The following is a 19,600-nucleotide window of genomic DNA, read 5'->3' as shown; positions in this document are numbered from 1 at the left end:
TAGTTAGTTTTGTGAACACTCATTACAGTTTTAGTTAGTTTTCCTTTTTTTGTTTTTATTTTTATTTCCATTAACGAAAATGTTTTTTCACTTCTAGTTTTCGTTATTTCGTTAGTTTTTGTTAACGATAATAACCTTGCATGAGACAAGGACTATCAAAATAAGACAGGAAACACAGAAACAAAACCCGGCCTTAAGACACACACACTTGAGCGAGAGCAAGGGATAAAGAGAGCGGGAGCGAGATGGAGACGAGACAGAAACTTGACATTCGTAACCAGACATGACAACACAGGGGATGCTGGGGAGAACACACAGAGGTGAGACTAAAACAGAGTGAAATAAGGGAAAGGGAAAGGACTAAGAACTAGAATCACAAGTCACCAAACTCATACGCTATCAAAACTGAATATTAGAATCACATAATTCCTAAAGAATCAATAAGTCTCAACAATGCCAAAACACATAATACAAAATACCAGACACTGGTTCAAAAAAACCCAGGACCACACCCCTTGGTGTGGGCCAAAGTAGCTTAGCTCTGGTTAGATGGCCCCAGCAGGTTCTGCCAAGCCGCTGGGACATCAGCTCATCTGGGTGACTGACTGTTAGGAGGTGTTGGCCTAAACAGACCCCCCCCCAATACACCACCATCCAAGGAAAAAAATGGTTATTAGGGACTGTTCTTAAAAACAGGAACCTACAGACTCTAGCAACGATAGTTGATTGTATTCCAGGGGCAGGCACACAGAATTGGAAACTGCTGGCTAAGAGTATGGGTAGATTTGGTAAGATCATAGGTCACGTCAGAAATAATGGCACCTGGTTGCATCAATTGGAAGTCACTAAAATTAATATTGAGTTGGTACGTAATTCTGCTAAAAAATGTTGGACTTATGTTTCTCTTATCACATCTCAAGTTGGACCAGTAGTGACTTATCAAGCTGGACAGTAGCGGTTTTTGATACGGGCGACACGGGCAGTTGCTCGGGGCGGCATCGTGGTGGGGGGCGGCATCACGGGCATCGGCAAAAAAATTAAATAAAAATTGGTGGTACTCATGCTGCCCCAACATCATGCCGACAAAATTTACAGTTTGTTGATTTAAAGTCTCACACACAGCCTGTCGAAAGGGGAGGGAGACCTGCTGCTTCCAAATAGAGCACATTTCATTCATAATGTTGTAAATCCAAGCCCATTATGTATTCATGATTTGAATCCTGGGTTGTGCAAAATCCCAGACATAAACCCTAGACAAAGCGAATCTGTGAAATAAGGTGTAGGTCTATTAGGTTATGATTCTCGGATTGGGGGATGGGTGTTCATACTGGAGTGCAAAATTAAAACCAAGATGGACAAGAAAAGTTCAACGCCATCAGGTCCTCAGTTTAGAAAAAAGAGAAAAGAGGAGGAGGAGAAACGAGCAAAAGATACAGGTAAGCAGATGTGTCATTGGATCATGGCAGGTCATCCTGAAACAATCAGAATCAGAATACTTTACTAATCCCCAAGGAAATTATGTGGGTTACAGTTGCTCCAAGAAGAAATGGTAAAAATAGTAACAGTAACAGACTAAACTCCAAACAATACATTATGCTACAGATTGTAATATTAACTCATTCACTGCCAATGGCTGGCAGTGAATGAGTTAAACCCATTGACTCATTCACTGCCATTGACGGCTATAGACGTCAATGGCAGGTAGCCGTTTGCATACTATGCATACTCTCTTCATATGTGTGTGTGTGTGTGTGTGTGTGTGTGTGTGTGTGTGTGTGTGTGTGTGTGTGTGTTTCTCTGGTGAAATTCAGTATGGTTCTGACAACAGTTTTATTTTAATGTACAATCCTTAATAGGTTTTGTGTGTGTGTGTGTGTGTGTGTGTGTGTGTGTGTGTGGGTGTGTGTCGGGGGGGCAGAGGGAGTGTTTCGCCCAGGGCACCAAACAGGCTAGGACCGCCACTGAAGATGGACGTTATCCTAACCCTCCAAAGACAGACAGAGAGAGCTTGTTCCTGAAAGATGCAACTTTGTGTGTTTCAGTGATATTGTGGTCATTATGGTAATCCCAGAAATGGTATCACTGCAGCAATGCAAGGACAATAGTTGGCTGGGAGTAGAGAAAGTGAGTAGGTGTGAGGGAGCAGTAAACAAAAATTTGATCAGGCATTGGGGTTCTTTTTACTGTGTGGGTTTTTTTTTCATGTTTTCTGTGTTATTTGCAGAGAATTGGATGTGGTGCCCTACCTGGGATTACCGTAATGATCCTAATATCACCGAAAAAGCGTAGACTTGATGCTTTTAGAAGCCAGTGGACATTTTGATTGCACCAATGGGTCAAGGTTGTTTTACCTAAAAGTTTAAACTTAAACTGGTTTTAATGGGTTAAACCACTGGCTGTCTGATTGTTGTCCAAAATTGTGGGCGTGATAGATAATTAGAAAACTTTCTGCGGAAAACCTGTCTTTGTTAGGAGCGTTGATATCCATCCCACTTTAGATGGAACCTCTCATTTCTAGAAATCTGGAAGAATTTGTGACTATCTTGAGTTGAAACCAGGAATCGTGTATGCCAGTCTCTTACTGTTGCTGTCTCCTCCTGTCATCCCCAAAAACCCCTTTGCCATAGAGATTGGTTCTGCTCTCAGACCTGAAATAAACAAACCAGAACAACCCCCCCCCCCCCCAAAAAAAAAAGACAAAAAACAAATTAAGTATAAAAAGCATGTAAGCTGGAGAGAAAATTGCATTTCACTCATGTAGAAGACCTCCGGACTCTGGCAAAGTAGCTAGTTTATATTTTTTAGAAAAAGCCCTCCAAGTTCCGACAATTCTGTCACTGATCTATGAAAACAGCAATAAGCCCAGATTTCTTGTCTGGGCTGACAAAGAGTCAGAACTCTGTTGGCCAACAAAGCCATTGCCAAAATTGGTCATATCTTGTCATGTGTACGCTGTGTTCTTAAAAAGAATTGTGGAAACTGGCCAAGTGGAGAAAAGAAGAAGAAGTGAAAGGCTTAAAAACTATCTGCAATAGATGAATGGTATCTGAAAGTCACATGCTCTGTCAAAGACCTGACACTGGACCTGAGAGATGCATCTGGCACCTCCATCTACTGTTTGCCTTATAAAAAATGGTCTCAGTGAAAGAGTGGCTGTGAAGAAGCCATTAACAAAGAACGGGAACAAGGAAAAAAGTATGAGTTTTGACAATTTGCACAAGACTGAAAGTCAGTGGCATCTCGTCTAATGGAGTGATAAATCCAGATTTCAAATTTGTTGTTCAAATCATTGGAGGAGGAGGTCAGGCAAGAAGCACAACAGTGAATGTCTACAGCCATCAGGAAAACACAGTGGAGGCGGTATTTCAGCCAGTGGTTTGGGGGATCTTTTCAAAACTAATAACTAATGAACTAATTATTAACATAGAAAAGTACCATCAGATTGTGATCCACAATGCAATACCATCTTGAACGCCAATGGTTGCACACTGCAGAATTATTTTTAATTCAGCCGCACTGGAGGGTTTTCAAACATGAACACTCTCTTTAACTTCGTGCCAAAGCATTTCAACTGGACTCCAAAAAGTTTGGGGATTTTATTTGATTTTCTAAGACATTAAGAGGTGAACCTGCTGGTATTTTTAAGATCACTATCCTGCTGCACAATTCAAGCACACCTGAGCTTCAGGGCATGAACTGATGGCTGGAAATTCTGCTTGAGAATGTTCGGGTAGAGAGCAGATGTCATGGTTCCATCAATTATGGAAAGTCATTCAGTTCCTGAAGCAGCAAAGCAGCCCAGATGATCACACTAACACTGCCATGTTTGACTGTTGGTATGACATTCTTTTTATGAAATGCTGTGTTAGTTTTACACCAGATGTAACAGGACTCAAACCTTCAAAAATTTATGCTTTTGTCACAGCCATCCATAGAGTATTCTTGGGGATCATCAAGATTTTTTTTTTTTTTTTGGGCTAATGTGAGATGAGTCTTGTTGTTGGGATGAGTCGGGATGAGATGAGTGTTGTTTTTGGTCAGCAGTTTTAGAACTGTCCTATGGACACAATTTTTGCCTCTCTCTTATACCAATACCAAAGTCTTCTACTAAAACAAATAAAAAATCTCTCGCCCCTGCGGGCGGTCTTTCTTTCAAGCTTGGGTCCTCTACCAGAGACCTGGGAGCTTGAGGGTCCTGTGCAATATTTTAGGACTGTGCTCTTCTGGACAGAGATCTAAAATGTTGTTGCTGTGATCTGCTGGAGCCACACACCTAGTTCTCTGATTTCCACTGGGCTTCGGTCCTCGTCGGTGTGTCACCGAGGTTGTGAGCGGGTGGGTGCACGGGTGCTCAGCCCTGGCGCAGGGGGCCTCTTGTGCATCGGCCTAACTGGGGGGCTCTGCAACTGGCGGGGAGGTTGTTCCATCCTTGCAGGAGTCCACTCTGCAGGTGGGGGAGAGACATAGGAGAGGTGGAGAATAAACTTAACCTGGAGGTTGTTGTCTTGTGTAGTCTGGGAGACGATTGAATGTTGGGGTGGGTACAGTTTCCTCTGCGGTGGGGTAGGGTGGGTTACCCCGGGTCCTGTGGGGCTTGGCAGTGCTACCGTAGGCCCCGGTCTGGATGGACCTGGGCTCCCTTGCCTTGGTGGGTACCAGAGGACGGGGGTGCCTACTGGGGTCAGCAGGGGAGCTGGTCCTAGGGAGGGGCATCCTCCCCTCCCTCCTTTTCCTCCCCATCCCCGGCTACCTCCCTCTTCCCGCTCCACCACACTCACCCACACAGGTAGGGCCTTGGGGTGCGGGTGTGTCACAAGGGTGCAGGGGAGACATTCCCCCCCCCCCCCCTGTCCCCTTCTGGCCACCTGTGCCTCAATTTTATCTCACAACTTAGACATCCACATTACTTACACTCTCATAACACACACATATATATAGGGCCTTGCGGGGGGGCTGGGAGGAGATGTTGGCTGTCTGATTGGCCTCCCTGCTGCTGCGGAGCCTGGGACGGTCTGCTTGCCTCCACCCCGGGGGGAAGGGTAACATCTCTTGGGTCTGGGTTCTGTTTCCCCCTCTGGGGGCGAGGATACCTGGACCCGGGGTATAGAGTATGTTTGGGGAGTGTGATTGTGTGCCACGATGATCCATTTGGCAAAGTAAATCCATTGGGTATCCTTGTTGGTCTTCAGACAACAATTCTGATGGCTAAAGAACCAAATGGGACAGGCAAAAAAAAAAAAAAAAAAGGACTGTGCTCTTCTGGACAGAGATCTTAAATGTTGTTGCTGGGATCTGCTGGAGCCACACACCTAGTTCTCTGATTACCACTGGGACCACTATTACGTTCACCCTCCACATCCTCTCGAGTTCTTCTCTGAGCCCATGATGCTTCTTTTTTTCCTTAATGTTGCTGTCATTCAGTATTGCTACTTCTATTACTATGGCTGTCTTCTTCTGCTTGTCTACCACCACTATGTCTGGTTGGTTAGCCACCACCATTTTCTCAGTCTGTACCTGTAAGTCCCACAGAATCTTAGCTCTGTCATTCTCCACCACCTTACGGGGCGTGTCCCATTTTGACCTTGGGATTTCCAGGCCATACTCGGCACAGATGTTTCTGTATACTATGCCAGCCACTTGGTCATGGCGTTCCATGTATGTCATGCCTGCTAGCATCTTGCAATTCAATTTTTCAGTTCAATTCAATTTTATTTATATAGCGCCAAATCACAACACCAGTTGCCTCAAGGCACTTTATATTGTGCCTTGTCGCTGGTACATACCATGGAGTGGTCTGGCCGTTCATGTTGGTTCCTCCACTTTCTTGGGTTTCTGCTGCCTGAGGTATTCATTCATATATTCATCTTCATGATGTATTCGTGGATGTTTGTTGTCTCATCCTGGACTGTGCTACTGATGCTCACTAGTCCCTGGCCTCCTTCCTTCCACTTAGCATACAGCCTTAGGGTTTCCTTGTGTTGATGTCGGTTGCTTCTATCTCCTCTTCGGCCAGCTTATTATCCCAGCAGGGTACCTGATCACGGGCAGGGCGTAGGTGTTGATAGCGCGGATCTTGTTCTTACCCTTCAGCTGACTCCTCAGGACTTACCTGACCCTCTGCAGGTACTTGGTGGTTGCAGCTTTTCTAGCGGCCTCTTCATGGTTCCCATTTGCCTGTGGGATCCCCAGGTACTTGTAGCTGTCCTCTATGTCCGCAGTTTTGCCTTCTGGGGTGACCGTGGCTCAGGGAGTTGGGAAGCGTATCTGTAACCGGAAGGTCGCCAGTTTGATCCCTGGGCTCTCTGTCCTGGTCGTTGTGTCCTTGGGCAAGGCACTTTACCCTACCGCCTACTGGTGTTGGCCAGAGGGGCCGATGGCGCGAAATGGCAGCCTCGCTTCTGTCAGTCAGCTCCAGGGCAGCTGTAGCTACAACCATAGCTTGCCTCCACCAGTGTGTGAGAGTGAATGAATAATGGCATTGTAAAGCGCTTTGGGTGCCTTGAAAAGCGCTATATAAATCCAATCCATTATTATTATTATTAGTTCTGACTACTTTCTCTCTCTTTGTTATCATCCAACTACACTTCTCCAGTCTGAACGACATTCCGATGTCATTGCTGTATATCCTGGTGGTGTGGATCAGTGAATCAATGTCTCGTTCACTCTTGGTATACAGCTTGATGTCATCGGGATCCATGTCCTCTACATTGCTCCATTCCATAATTGGTATCCGTAGCCAGTCTTGTCAGTCAATGGTCTCACTGAGGAGGTTCAGGCCTATGCAGAACAGCAGTGAGGACAGAGCATCTCCTTGGTAGCTATTCTGGGTGTGTCTCATCACCTAGCAGCTGGTTGATTTGTACTGCCAGATGTTTGTGGAGTGCAGTCAGCTTTTTCAGCCAGTAAGCGTGAATCATGTCAGGGCCTGGTGCTGCCCAACTCTTCATACTGGAGACCCTTTTTTTGGATATCTGCCACTGTGATACCACCCTCATGTGTATATATATATATATATATATATATATATATACATATTAGGGGTGCAACGATATTCGTATCGATATTGAACCGTTCGATACAGTGCTTTCGGTTCGGTGCGCATATGTATCGAACGATACAACATTTGTAATTTATTTCATCAATTTTCCTTCTGACGATGCTGTCTGTGTTGAGCGCTCAGTGAATCTGTGTTCGACTACTCCGCCTAGGCTGCACTGTCGAGCGCAGATCCACTGAGCGCTCAACACAGACAGCATAGTCAGAAGGAAGAGCGCAGGGCAAGCTAGCGAGACAGAAGTTAAGCTCTCCTTGCAACAGGCAAATTGAACGTCATTCAGATCTGGCGTTTGGAATTATTTTGGTTTTCATGTGACGTATGACCCTGAAGGTAAGCGAGTCATGGACTAAAGTAAAACAGTATGTTGAATGTGCCATGCAATGCTCAATTACATTGGTGTGAACTAGTGTATTAGCGCAGTTAGCTCGTTAACGTGTTGGCCGTCTAGCCCCATGCACGGAGTGATCGGCGGTAGCTCGTTAACGGAGATTTGCCGTGTTGTGGCGTTAAGGTCATTTCAACGAGATTAACCTGAAAGCACTAGCGGGAACACAACGAATATGACTGCACATTTATATCATCCTAGTGCAAAAACAACAAGCAAGCATGCTACTAACTTTAGCCGAGTCATTTAGACAGCTGTTAGCACATGATTCTCCTTATGCTGCTGAGAATATAGCCCAGAAGAAGCGGATAGTATAGCTTTTATTTTGGAAAGAGACATTTCTCTGTAATAAACTCTCTTTTCCAAAGATGAGTGATTCCTCAATCAGATACAGGGCTTGCAATATCGCTAGCCCGATGTCCCGGAGCTAGCGATTTTTTCAGTCGGGCTACCAAAATCTATCTCTGCCCTGCCCGTCGGGCTATTGTAGGAAAAATATATGTCAATGCTTTTGCATTCTTTCGGAAATGTAGCTGGGTAATTATGTCATTGGCATCGGTGAGCCACTGTCAATATGTGACATATTGAAGTCGCGTTTGAATTTGCGCTTGTTTTTTTGCTTTCACTTTGCAATCGTGCGAACTGTGTATAGAGAGCGACAGCACTGATCTGTGAGTGATGATAATTTGTGCACCAATTCCTCTGACATCGTCTTATTAATCGTTAGCTTACTATGCAAACATGACGCAGCAAGCTTAAACATGTGAGAGGTTGATCGCGCAGAGAATCGCTGAGCTTATGTGAGTGCGTGTGTAAAAGCATTTCAGTTCTGCTGAGCCAAATAAGACAGGTCAGGGTGAAGAAGTGACAGCCAAAGAAAAGCTTACCACAAAACGGAGAAGTTATGACAAATCAGACTATGAGGCATTTTCTTTTTGCCTTATAGTCTGATTTGTCATAACTTTTCCGTTTTGTGGTAAGCTTTTCTTTGGGTGTCACTTCTTCACCCTGACCTGTCTTATTTGGCTCAGCAGAACTAAAATATATATCCTGCTGCTTTTACACACGCACTCACATAACGCTCAGCGATTCTCTCACATATTTAAGCTTGCTGCGGGAGATTTAACTTGTCATGTTTGTGTAGTAAGCTAACGATTAATAAGACGATGTCAGAGGAATTGGTGCGCAAATTATCATCACTCACCAATCAGTGCTGTCCGAGCGATTGCAAAGTGAAAGCAAAAAAACAAGCGCAAATTCAAATGAGATTTCAATATGTCACATATTGACAGTGGCTCACCGATGCCAATGACATAATTACCCAGCTACATTTCTGAAAGAATGCAAAAGCATTGACATATATTTTTCCTTCTTACAATAGCCCGACGGGCAGGGCAGAGATAGATTTTGGTAGCCCGACTGGAAAATCGCTAGCCCCTGGACGTCGGGCTAGCGATATTGCGAGCCCTGTATCTGATTGAGGAATCATGCATCTTTGGAAAAGAGAGTTTATTACAGAGAAATGGCTCTTTCCAAAATAAAAGCTATACTATACGCTTCTTCTGGCCTATATTCTCAGCAGCATATTAAACATATCAGGTCCCCATAAGGAGAATCATGTGCTAATGGCTGTCTAAATGACTCGGCTAAAGTTTGTAGCATGCATGCTTGTTGTTTTTGCACTAGGATGATATAAATGTGCAGTCATATTCGTTGTGTTCCCACTAGTGCTTTCAGGTTAATCTCGTTGAAATGACCTTAACGCCACAACACGGCAAATCTCCGTTAACGAGCTACCCCTGATCGTCCCGTGCATGGGGCTAGACGGCCAACACGTTAACGAGCTAACTGCGCTAACACACTAGCTCCCACCCATGTAATTGAGCATTGCGTGGCACATCCAACATACTGTTTTACTTTAGTCCATGACGCGCTTACCTTCAGGGTCATACATCACATGAAAACCAAAATAATTCCAAACGCCAGATCTGAATGAGGGTGGGGGAGGTTCAATTTGCCATGTTGCAAGGAGAGCTTAACTTCTGTCTCGCTAGCTTGCCCTGCGCTCTTCCTTCTGACGATGCTGTCTTTGTTGAGCGCTCAGTGGATGTGCGCTCGATAGTGATGTGCGATACCACTGATTTCCTTTCCGATCCGATACCAAGTAATTTTCAGGGTGGTATCAACGATACTGATCCGATACGATACTTTATACAAAAAAAACGTATTTTATTTATTGTATCTCAAATTATAGCGTCATAATGATTACAGAACATCAGATTACTTGTTCTTATCACTTAATAATGCAGAGTTCATCATATAGAAATAAAAAAACTGAAGTTGTGCGCTATTTGAACACCTTGCCTGCCTGCAGCACTAAAGGACTCCGTGAGAGACGTCTGTCTCGCCCTAGCAGCATCTGTCCCTGTCCTCCTCTTCAGTTTGCCTCAACATATGCTCGTCATATTCTGTGATATGATTTACTCTGAGGTGTTTGACAAGGTTAGTGATGTTGCCACAACCAAACATGCCAACCCTCGCGATTTTTCCGGGAGAATCCCGGAGCCACCATTCTCCCGAATTTCCACCTGGACAACAAAATTGAAAAACCATATCGCAGAATTCATAGCGCGGCCCAGCCAATTCCAGTTTCCAACAATGGCGGCAGCTGCTTAGTTTTAATATTACTCTTATTTCTCTTTCTGGGTCGCAAAAAAAAAAACAACTTTTAACATGTTTTCAGGTGAGAAAGTAGCTGTGTAAACTTCAAATATCTGAGCCAATCGACACATCGTTTTCAAACCCCCGCAGGCTTTCACTACTCGGGTTAAACATGATATATAAGTCACTTTGATAACTTAAAAATGTTATTGTTTGTCTTTTTCAGTGTTTTATTTGTTCGTGAGGAAATCGGTTTGGCTGAGATTAAAGTTATTAGATTAGATCAAATTAAATTTAACTTTATTAATCCCTCGGGTGGGTTCCTCCGGGGTTTTCACACAGCTGAGTAAACGTCAAACAGAAAACTAATTAAAGAAAGTGTGAGACGGTCGAGAGTTTACGCCAGCGCCCGGTTATATTTTAGATAGCAAGGAGCAGACGGCTGAGTTTCACTCCACCGAGGGAGCCTGTGACGTATACCCGGCTTTCTTTAGACCGCGAAGGCCGGGTCCTCAGGTGGAAGCAGCCTCTGAATTTGGACACCCCCGCTGTTTCCGGGCCGGCTAATAATAACGGTGACATTTAACGTATTTTATCCGATAAATAAACACTGTAAAATGTATTTATCACCCCCCCCCCCCCCCCCCCCAAACAGCCCTTTTGAATGTCTCCCTAATTCTGAGGTCTCAAGGTTGGGAAAGTACGGCCACAACACCTCACTGTTGGAGCACTTTTTTGCCACATGTATCGCAAACCACGTCTCAGCTGTTAGTGGAGGTAAAATACGTCCGCACAATTACGCTCAGCCATTGTTGTGAGTGTGCGCGCCAAGGGGCTGTGAGACATTTATACAGCCGTATTTCGCACATGACTATGAAAGGCGGAAGAGGAAGTAGTTCCTTTGAATGTAGACAATCCGAATGTTATAGTTTCTTTCCACTGTGTTGCTGTTAATGATAAACTACAAATTTACCCTAAATTACTAAAAATATCGATATTTTAATGTGAGAATCGATTCTAGAACATAAATGACTGGTATCGGAGGAATCAATATTTCAGGATCGATCCGCACATCACTAGCGCTCGACAGTGTAACCTAGGCGGAGTAGTCGAACGCAGATTCACTGAGCGCTCAACACAGACAGCATCGTCAGAAGGAAAGTTGATTAAATAAATTACAAATTTTGTATTGTTGGATACATATGCGTACCGAACCGAAAGCACTGTATCGAACGGTTCAATATCGATACGAATATCGTTGCACCCCTAATATATATATATATATATATATATATATATATATTTCCCAGAAATTAGGAATTTGGATATGAGGACAGATGAGTATGAAAGCTGGTAAGCAGCATGGCAGGCAGTGCTGGGAGCAAAGTGAATTTTAGTGAATTTTATTGAGGTATCCCTGTGGGTTTAATCCAGCATGACATGTAGAGCGTTGTGAAGCCTACAAGGATTATTTTTGCTGGCCTTAGTTGGCCCACTCTCTCCTCCTCTTTGCCCTACTTTTCACTGATTCATGAAGCAGAGGCAGAACAAGAGATCTCTCTATATATGTATTGCAGGATTGCAATGACAGATGGAGACAGTGGAAAGGCAGAGAGCCATTATTGTACAGAAAGACAGTGCCTTCTACAATAAATGTTAAGAAGGTGCATCAAAACAAGGGTTTAGTAAAACAAAAATTTGCCATTAATAAGAGTAATTCACAGAGATTATACATCTCAGAGAAAACAATTCGTTCTAATTTAAACAGGATGTAACTAGATTGAATATGCAGTAGTTCCAGCATATTGTAGTCACTTAGTTGCATTCAAGCTGCTGAGACTGAGCTGCCATAGTGAGTGTCTAGTCACGAAATGAGGGCAACATATACTAATGCACCCCCACCCTCACAAGCCCATGATGTCCCCATTTCCCCTGTCTATCTCCATCTCCCATCAGTAGCTCCAGCCCATGCTAGCCTGTATTTAAATGCTCTATTGCAGCACTGCTCTTCACAATTAACAGACATGTTAAATTGTGACTTCTTTCTCTCTAATTTTGAAAGAAGGTTTGCAAGTTATAAAAGAGGCTGTCAGACTGAGACAATTTGATTCAAGCAGGAGATACAATGGCAAATTCAAAGAGCCACTATGGATGTAGTCTAATCTTTTCTCTGCTGCTGCTGCCATCATCATCCGTCATCATTTCTGCTACACTGGCAGGGCTAGGGGCCAGGACTCTACTCTTTGGGTTTTTGGGGAATGATGCTAACGCCTCAGATAACAGGCAACCCACCCGCAGTAGATTTGCCCGGTGTGAGGTCTCACATCAAGCTATCAAATACAGCGCATTTCTCAGCTTTTGACAAAATGCTATACGTCGCCAGGTGTATAGCACAGTATCACCTTAAAGCACTTGTTGCAGGCTGCTGAGTTTGCATCTTTTGCTGTGAAGTACAGCCAGACTTTGACCCCTTCGCTTTGGGCATTTTTAATCTGTAGCTCTGCTCTAAAAGAACGTACGTACCTGGACCCGCCTACTATGCTCGCAAAGGTAAAATGATTGGCTGGAATCCAAAGTGTATGACATCTCAGGAAAAAAAGCACAGAAATAAAGCACTGAAATGTGTGCTGCTTTTCGGTCTGGTTACTACCGTTTATGCCATAATGGCACCGGGTACCGGTACCCATCCCTAGTCACATACTAATTACGTAACAGGATGCTCGTCACTTTGCTATAAAGACGACCACACATATTAGGTCGTACTCCATTATAATGGAAAACCTGTTGATCTGAGTTGAGTTGTGGCGAGTCGATCCGATGCTCTACTAACGGAAAAGGGGCTTTTACTCTTCTCCACCCTTCTTGGCTGAGTCTGTGGGAATTGGTTGCAGGTCAGCGCTCATGGCGTCTATTCTTCCTATTTAGCGGCGGCTGTGACACCTGGCTTGCCGCTTCTTCCCAACTCCTCATTAATCACTATTGATACTAATAGAAAGCGAGCAGCCAGAAAATGGGACATTTGAATGCAACACTGGGTGCTTACATTTTAATCTGACGCTGGACAAATACAAGACTTATTCTTCTTTTCTTTCTTTTTCTTTTCTTTCGAACAATTAAAATTTCAACAAAACAAACACAGGAAATGGAAAGCATAAGAAATTTCCAGCAAATGGATCCATGAAGCAAAAACAGAAGGTGTATCAAAGGAAGAAGCAGTGGCTTATCGGGTCCTGTCCCTAAATTTAACTACAATTTTGTAACCAAAATGGTCATGCATACAAACACATACACATACATCTGTCTATAGACAATTATACCCTGGACCCCCAGAGGGTTAAATATTTTTTTAAAGTAATGCAACAGTTACTTTTCAAGTAATTAATTACTTTTGGAATCGTGTAACTCAGTTACTTACTCAGTTACTTTTTTGAAGAAGTAACTAGTAACTATAATTAATTACTTTTTCAAAGTAACTTGCCCAACACTGGTCATCGCTATCTGTTGAAATTTGTTTTTACATTTATTAACTATTTCTAGTTAATAATAAATAATTATTAACTTTCTTCTACAACTTCCAGTTGGATTGAATTAGGATTTTCTGGTCACAGTCCTCACCCACACTGTTCTCCTCAAGCAGGGTATTTTTTTAATTTCCTTTGCCAGTTTTGGACCCACACTGACAACGAAATCATTACCTGTTATCATTATCTGTTAACCACTTCATTCCTATTTGTAATAACCATATTTTTTCTCTGAAAAAGTCTGGGTAATTAGCTTTGGTTTGTTTGTTTATAATAGTCCATGTACCTTTTGTGTTATTCTTTCGATCCTCTGGCATTTTATTATAATGCTCCTTATTACATTATTGACGGCTAAACACAGTGCAAAGAAAAGAAAACAAAAGGGAAATAAAGACTAACCTAAAAAAATGGTAAAACAACTAAAACCTGAAAACGTGATGAGCTGAGACATAAAACATAAATATGGACAAAGACAGTTAAATGTGGGATAACTGAGCTTGACGTATGACAAACAGATGATCCAACAACAAACAAAGGGAAACTAATACAATATATACACAAACAGTAACGAGGGAGGACAGGAGAGAAACACAACTGGACCTAATCTGACATAACAAGACAGGGAGGAAGCAAAACTGTAACACTAACACAGGACACGGGATGATAAAAATGAAACAGTAAGCAAGACAAATACGGAGGACGAAGACACACGAGCTTAATACTGAGATTGTGGGAGAAACTGACATGGGGGCATGACTGACTTGGGAGACAGAGCGGATACATGGAACACGGAGACAAGAGGAACAAAATGAGTAATGTGGAACACAGGGAAAGTACTTTGGAAGTACTTTGGTTGTTTCACACTGGTCTAAAGCTAACGTCTGATCACTAGGTGACATTCCAGGCTCTGGTTTAAACCTCTGATGCATTAACTACCAGAATATATATCAGTCATTAGTGCTCTGTGTCTCACTGGTGGTTCTTTATCTCGTAGGCCATCCACTTCAGTTATTTTACTGTTTGTCATTTGAAGTCACTGAATGTTGCTCACTACATCACTGCAAATCATTTCCAGTGTGAACAGAGCTCAACACACACAGTATTTTATTGCAGTGTAACTTAATTCTAATTCTAACGCCAGGCTTTTTGGTTTTTGATTATCTCCAGAGGTACTAATGGATTCAACAACAGCAACAGCAGAACTGGGCTGGACCACCTACCCATCTCAAGGGGTGAGTAGAAAAATCAACACACTAGGAACAATGTACACAGTGTAGATAAGCAGTCAAAAGTTTGGACACACCTTGTCATTTAATGGTTTTTCTTTATTTTTACTACTTTCTACAATGTGGAGGCAAACTGAAGACATCAAATATATGAAGCAAGATATATAAAATTATGTAGCAAAGAAAAACTGGTAAATAACTCTAAATGTGTTTTATATCACAGATTCCTCAAAGTAGCCGCCCTTTGCTTTGTTGACAGCACTGCATACCCTCGGCCTTCTCTCAGTGAGCTTCATGCTGTAGTCACCTGAATGGTTTCACTTCACAGGTGTGCCTGTCAGGGTTCATTTATTGCCTTCTTAATGGGGTTGGGACCATCAGTTGTGTTGTGCAGCAGTCAGATTGGTACACAGCTGACAGCCCTATTTGACAACTGTTAGAATTCATATTATGGCAAGAACCAATCAGCTAACTAAAGAGCAGTGTTGGGAAGGTTACTTTTAAAATGTATTCCATTACAGAATACAGAATACATGCCCCAAAATTTATTCTGTAACGTATTCCGTTACGTTACTCAATGACAGTAACGTATTCTGAATACTTTGGATTACTCACTATATTATCATGCTTTTTACAACAACGTGAATGTACTATTGCTGTGATTTATTACTATTACTGAAGGTCCGCGACTCCGAACTGTAGTAAAGGGACCTCTGACTAATACGGCGGGGTCCCTGTCGGCTCCTAGCCGAAAAATAGCTTTACTTTGTTGTGTGGGTCAACTTTTATTGCGAGAGACAGAGAGAGGCGTTGAAAGGCTGCTCCAACGGAACTTATTGTTTCGGAGGAAAACACGAACACGGTGTACAGTCAAGTTTTAATAGCTTACTTACAACTGGGCTCGTCAGGCACTCTTCTTGGCTGAAGTGGTTATTATTATATTTACATGCTTCCAGCTCCCGTTTTTCCTCGATGACAACTCGTACCTTTCCACTGCCCTTTTTCTCCCCTCCTCGCGCTCACAGACCCATAACGTGTATGGCAGTCCATTCTCCCTGCAGCACGGACTACACTGCCCATGATGCTACATTCTTTAGAGCTATGCTTGTAGCATTCTGCCTGTTAGCTTAGCACAACAACAACAACAACGAAAAGGCGCTCTCTCACCCAGGAAGCACACAGTCGCAGAGAGAGAGAGAGAGAGCGTCGCCCTGTAACCATGGCAACCGTAACGCTGCCGCCTGGAACAACAGAACGTAGCTGTCAAACAAAACCCAAACAGTCCTGACCCGCCACAATATGAAACAGGAAAGTACCGCAGTGTAATCCATTTATTTCAACAAAGTAACTGTATTCTAAATACCACCTTTTTAAACGGTAACTGTAACGGAATACAGTTACTCATATTTTGTATTTTAAATACGTAACGGCGGTACATGTATTCCATTACTCCCCAACACTGCTAAAGAGAAACACCAGTCCATCATTACTTCAAGAACTGAAGGTCAGTCAGTCCAGAAAACTGCTAAAACTTTGATTGTGTCCCCAAGTGCTGTCGCAAAAACTGCATTTCTTCTCACTAGAAGTGCTACACCGAAACTGTCTTACATGAGGACCACCCCAGGAAAGGAAGACCAAGAGTCACCTCTGCTGCTGAGGATACATTCATCCGAGTCACCAGCCTCAGAAATCACAAGTTCACAGCACCTCAGATTCCAGTAGCAGACACATCTCTACATCAGCTGTTCAGAGCAGATTGTGTGAATCAGGCCTTTATGGTCAAGACAAAAGGACCAACAAGTGCTCAGCATCTCTGGGAACTCCTTCAAGACTGTTGGAAAACCACTTCAGGTGACAACCTCATGAAGCTCATGGAGAAAATGCCAAGAGTGTGCAAAGCAGGAATCAAAGCCAAAGGGGCTGTTTGGAAGAATCTAAAATATAACACATGTTTTGAGTTGTTTCACACTTTTTTGTTTACTAAATAATTTCATATGTTTATTCATAGTTTTGTGTTCATTCATAGTTTTGATGCCTTCTGTGAGAATCTACAATGTAAACAGTCATGAAAATAAACAAAAAACACCATTAAATGACAGCACCTGGAAAATATGCACATGGTAGCCCACTTACGTGGGTCTAACCTTTTTTTAATTTTATACTTTAAACTGGAGGTCAAACATATGCCATTGGTCCAGAATCAGCTTTCTGAAGAATCAAGTTCAGCACACTGTGTAGAAGTAATACTTCATGTTTATCAGTAAAGTAGATTAATATTCTTGTGCTGGTATCCAGTGATACCATCATTACTGCACAATCTTTAAAACTGCATCTTTATTAAATATATTTGATGTTTGATGACATGAAAGTTTTAAGTGTGAAGAATATGAAAAGTATGAGATCAGGAAGGGGGGGAATACTGTTTCACTGTCCAAAAAATTCCAAACCAAGCTTTAAAAGTTGTAGAATTTAAGTCAGTTTTTTAAGTCAATAATTTAAGTTAATTTACGTCACCTTGCTTGCTACATCCAAATATTGATAGCATGCTGGTATTGGTATCGGATCAATGCTAACATGGCTGGATCAATACTTTGTTTCTGTCCTCCAAACTCAGTATGTAGCTGATACTCAATTGCGTTTAATAATTAATTTTTTTCTGCAAATGAAAAAATATATCTCAAACATGCCCTGTGAAAAATATCTGAACCTTTATCTGCTGACTGTCACATCTATGTTATTTAACCAAACTTAAACAATAGAAGTTGACCCAATGTGCCATAGAGATGGGGCATTTGATTTCCAGATCTCCAAAAATCCCAGTTTCAAAATATACGAAAAGCACAAAAGTGTGTTTTACTCTATTAACTACTTATTATGGAAAATAAAAATCACAGGGATTTAGTGGTGATTAACATGGGTTGCAAACTTCTGATGAGTGACTTGTAAGTGACTGCTCTCCCCTCTATAAGCTGCCTTTGTGGGTTAAAAGTATCTGTGTTGGTATCAGCAGTACTGGCTGACTCCACTAGCTTCTTCTGCTTTTGGATTGTTCCAAGTTGCCTTCAATGTTTTAGTGTTTCCATGTTTGTCACTTTATCAGTAGCTCTGTTTCTTGGCTCTCTTCTAGTGGGAAGAAGTTAGTGGATACGATGAAAATATGAACACCATCCGAACATACCAGGTGTGCAATATCTTTAATAGCAGCCAAAACAACTGGGTCCGGACCAAATACATCCGTCGCCGTGGTGCTCAGCGTATCCATGTCCAGATGAAATTTTCAGTACGGGACTGTAGTTCCATACCCAATGTCCCTGGCTCCTGCAAGGAGACCTTCAACCTCTATTTTTTTGAATCTGACTTGGATAAGGCCACTAAATTATACCCACCCTGGATGGAAAACCCATGGGTGAAAGTGGACACTATTGCAGCTGACGAGAGCTTCTCTCAGGTCGATCTCGGTGGCCGCATCATGAAGATCAACAGTGAAGTTCGAAGCTTTGGACCTGTTTCCCACAATGGCTTCTATCTTGCTTTCCAGGATTACGGTGCCTGCATGTCACTCATTGCTGTCCGAGTCTTCTACAGGAAATGTCCCCATATAATCCAGAATGGAGCGGTTTTCCCTGAGACACTGTCAGGAGCAGAGAGCACCTCTCTTGTGGCAGCCAGAGGAGTGTGTGTTCCTAATGGGGAGGAGGTGGATGTACCCATCAAGCTGTACTGTAATGGGGATGGGGAGTGGATGGTACCTATTGGTCGCTGTATGTGTAAAGCTGGATACGAGGCTGTGGCGAATGGTACAGTCTGCAAAGGTAAGAAGGAATGTGTGAATGAGTTCTTATGAGATGTGCCTCACTAGACTGTTCTATGGCTGTGCCCTATCATATCGCTTGCAGTAACACCAATGTAAATTTTACATCAAATGTCAAATTACTACATCGTTGTGTTTTTAGCATCTAAAATTTAGCTACTTCAAACAGCTCCAGCAAATCACAATACTTTGCAAAATATGAAAACTGTTCTTGCTAAAGGTGGAAAGATGAGTGTTTCACACACATGAGATAAAAAATGCAGTTGCATCTCCTCCAGCTACGAAGGACGAGATGCTGATCTGCAACCCAAACGTAAACCAATGGCTCAACTTGGTCGAACTTGCTAGTTGTGCTCCATAATGTCAGGAGGAGCAACAAATATAACAAAAAAGAAGAAGAAAATAACGAAACAAACTGAAGTCACTATCACAATTTTTCTTGAAATATTGTGATATAATGTTGAGCCCATCATGCCCACCCTGGCTCTGTTCACAGATGAAGAGCAGCAAGAATAAACAAATAGTTTTATATGCATAGTGATGATGTTAGTGCATCTTGAAATGAACCGGCTTAAAGTAACTTAAGTGCAACGTTTTTCATTCATTCTGTAATCAAATGTATATATACAGACAAAAGGTACTTTATTTTAGCTGTACAACAGATTGTCACCAGGGCAACACTGTGTAAGATAATGTAAACTACACAGTTCCCCACCTGAACTCTGAATGTGCTTGAACTGCCCAATAATCTGAGATTAGAATATTTACACTACACTACTTCTACAGAAATTCTTAAACAGTACATGAAGGATTTTCGTTTATCCAATGCTTAGTGTTCACATCACCCCACTCGTAAGGATTAAAACTTTTTTTCACCTGTACACTACTATTCTTGCGTAGACTTTTAGTTTGTAGCCCCATTATGATCGATATCCCAGA

General features: G+C 42.5%; 1 protein-coding gene across 1 annotated transcript in view; it reads left to right on the top strand.

Annotated features, from left to right (window-relative positions):
* Positions 1-19,600, top strand: part of LOC113012853 (ephrin type-B receptor 2-like) — an 81,636-nt gene that overhangs the window by 11,370 nt on the left and 50,666 nt on the right. Inside the window, exons 2-3 of the mRNA XM_026153243.2 lie at positions 14,792-14,856; positions 17,978-18,662. Of these exons, the coding sequence (XP_026009028.2) occupies positions 14,792-14,856; positions 17,978-18,662 (750 nt within the window). The remainder of the gene's footprint in view (positions 1-14,791; positions 14,857-17,977; positions 18,663-19,600) is intronic.

This window comes from Astatotilapia calliptera, chromosome 20 (genome assembly GCF_964374335.1).
Source record: "Astatotilapia calliptera chromosome 20, fAstCal68.1, whole genome shotgun sequence".
NCBI classification, from domain to species: Eukaryota; Metazoa; Chordata; class Actinopteri; order Cichliformes; family Cichlidae; genus Astatotilapia; species Astatotilapia calliptera.
Note: the sequence above shows the minus strand (reverse complement) of the source record. Positions and strands in the feature narration are given on the sequence as shown.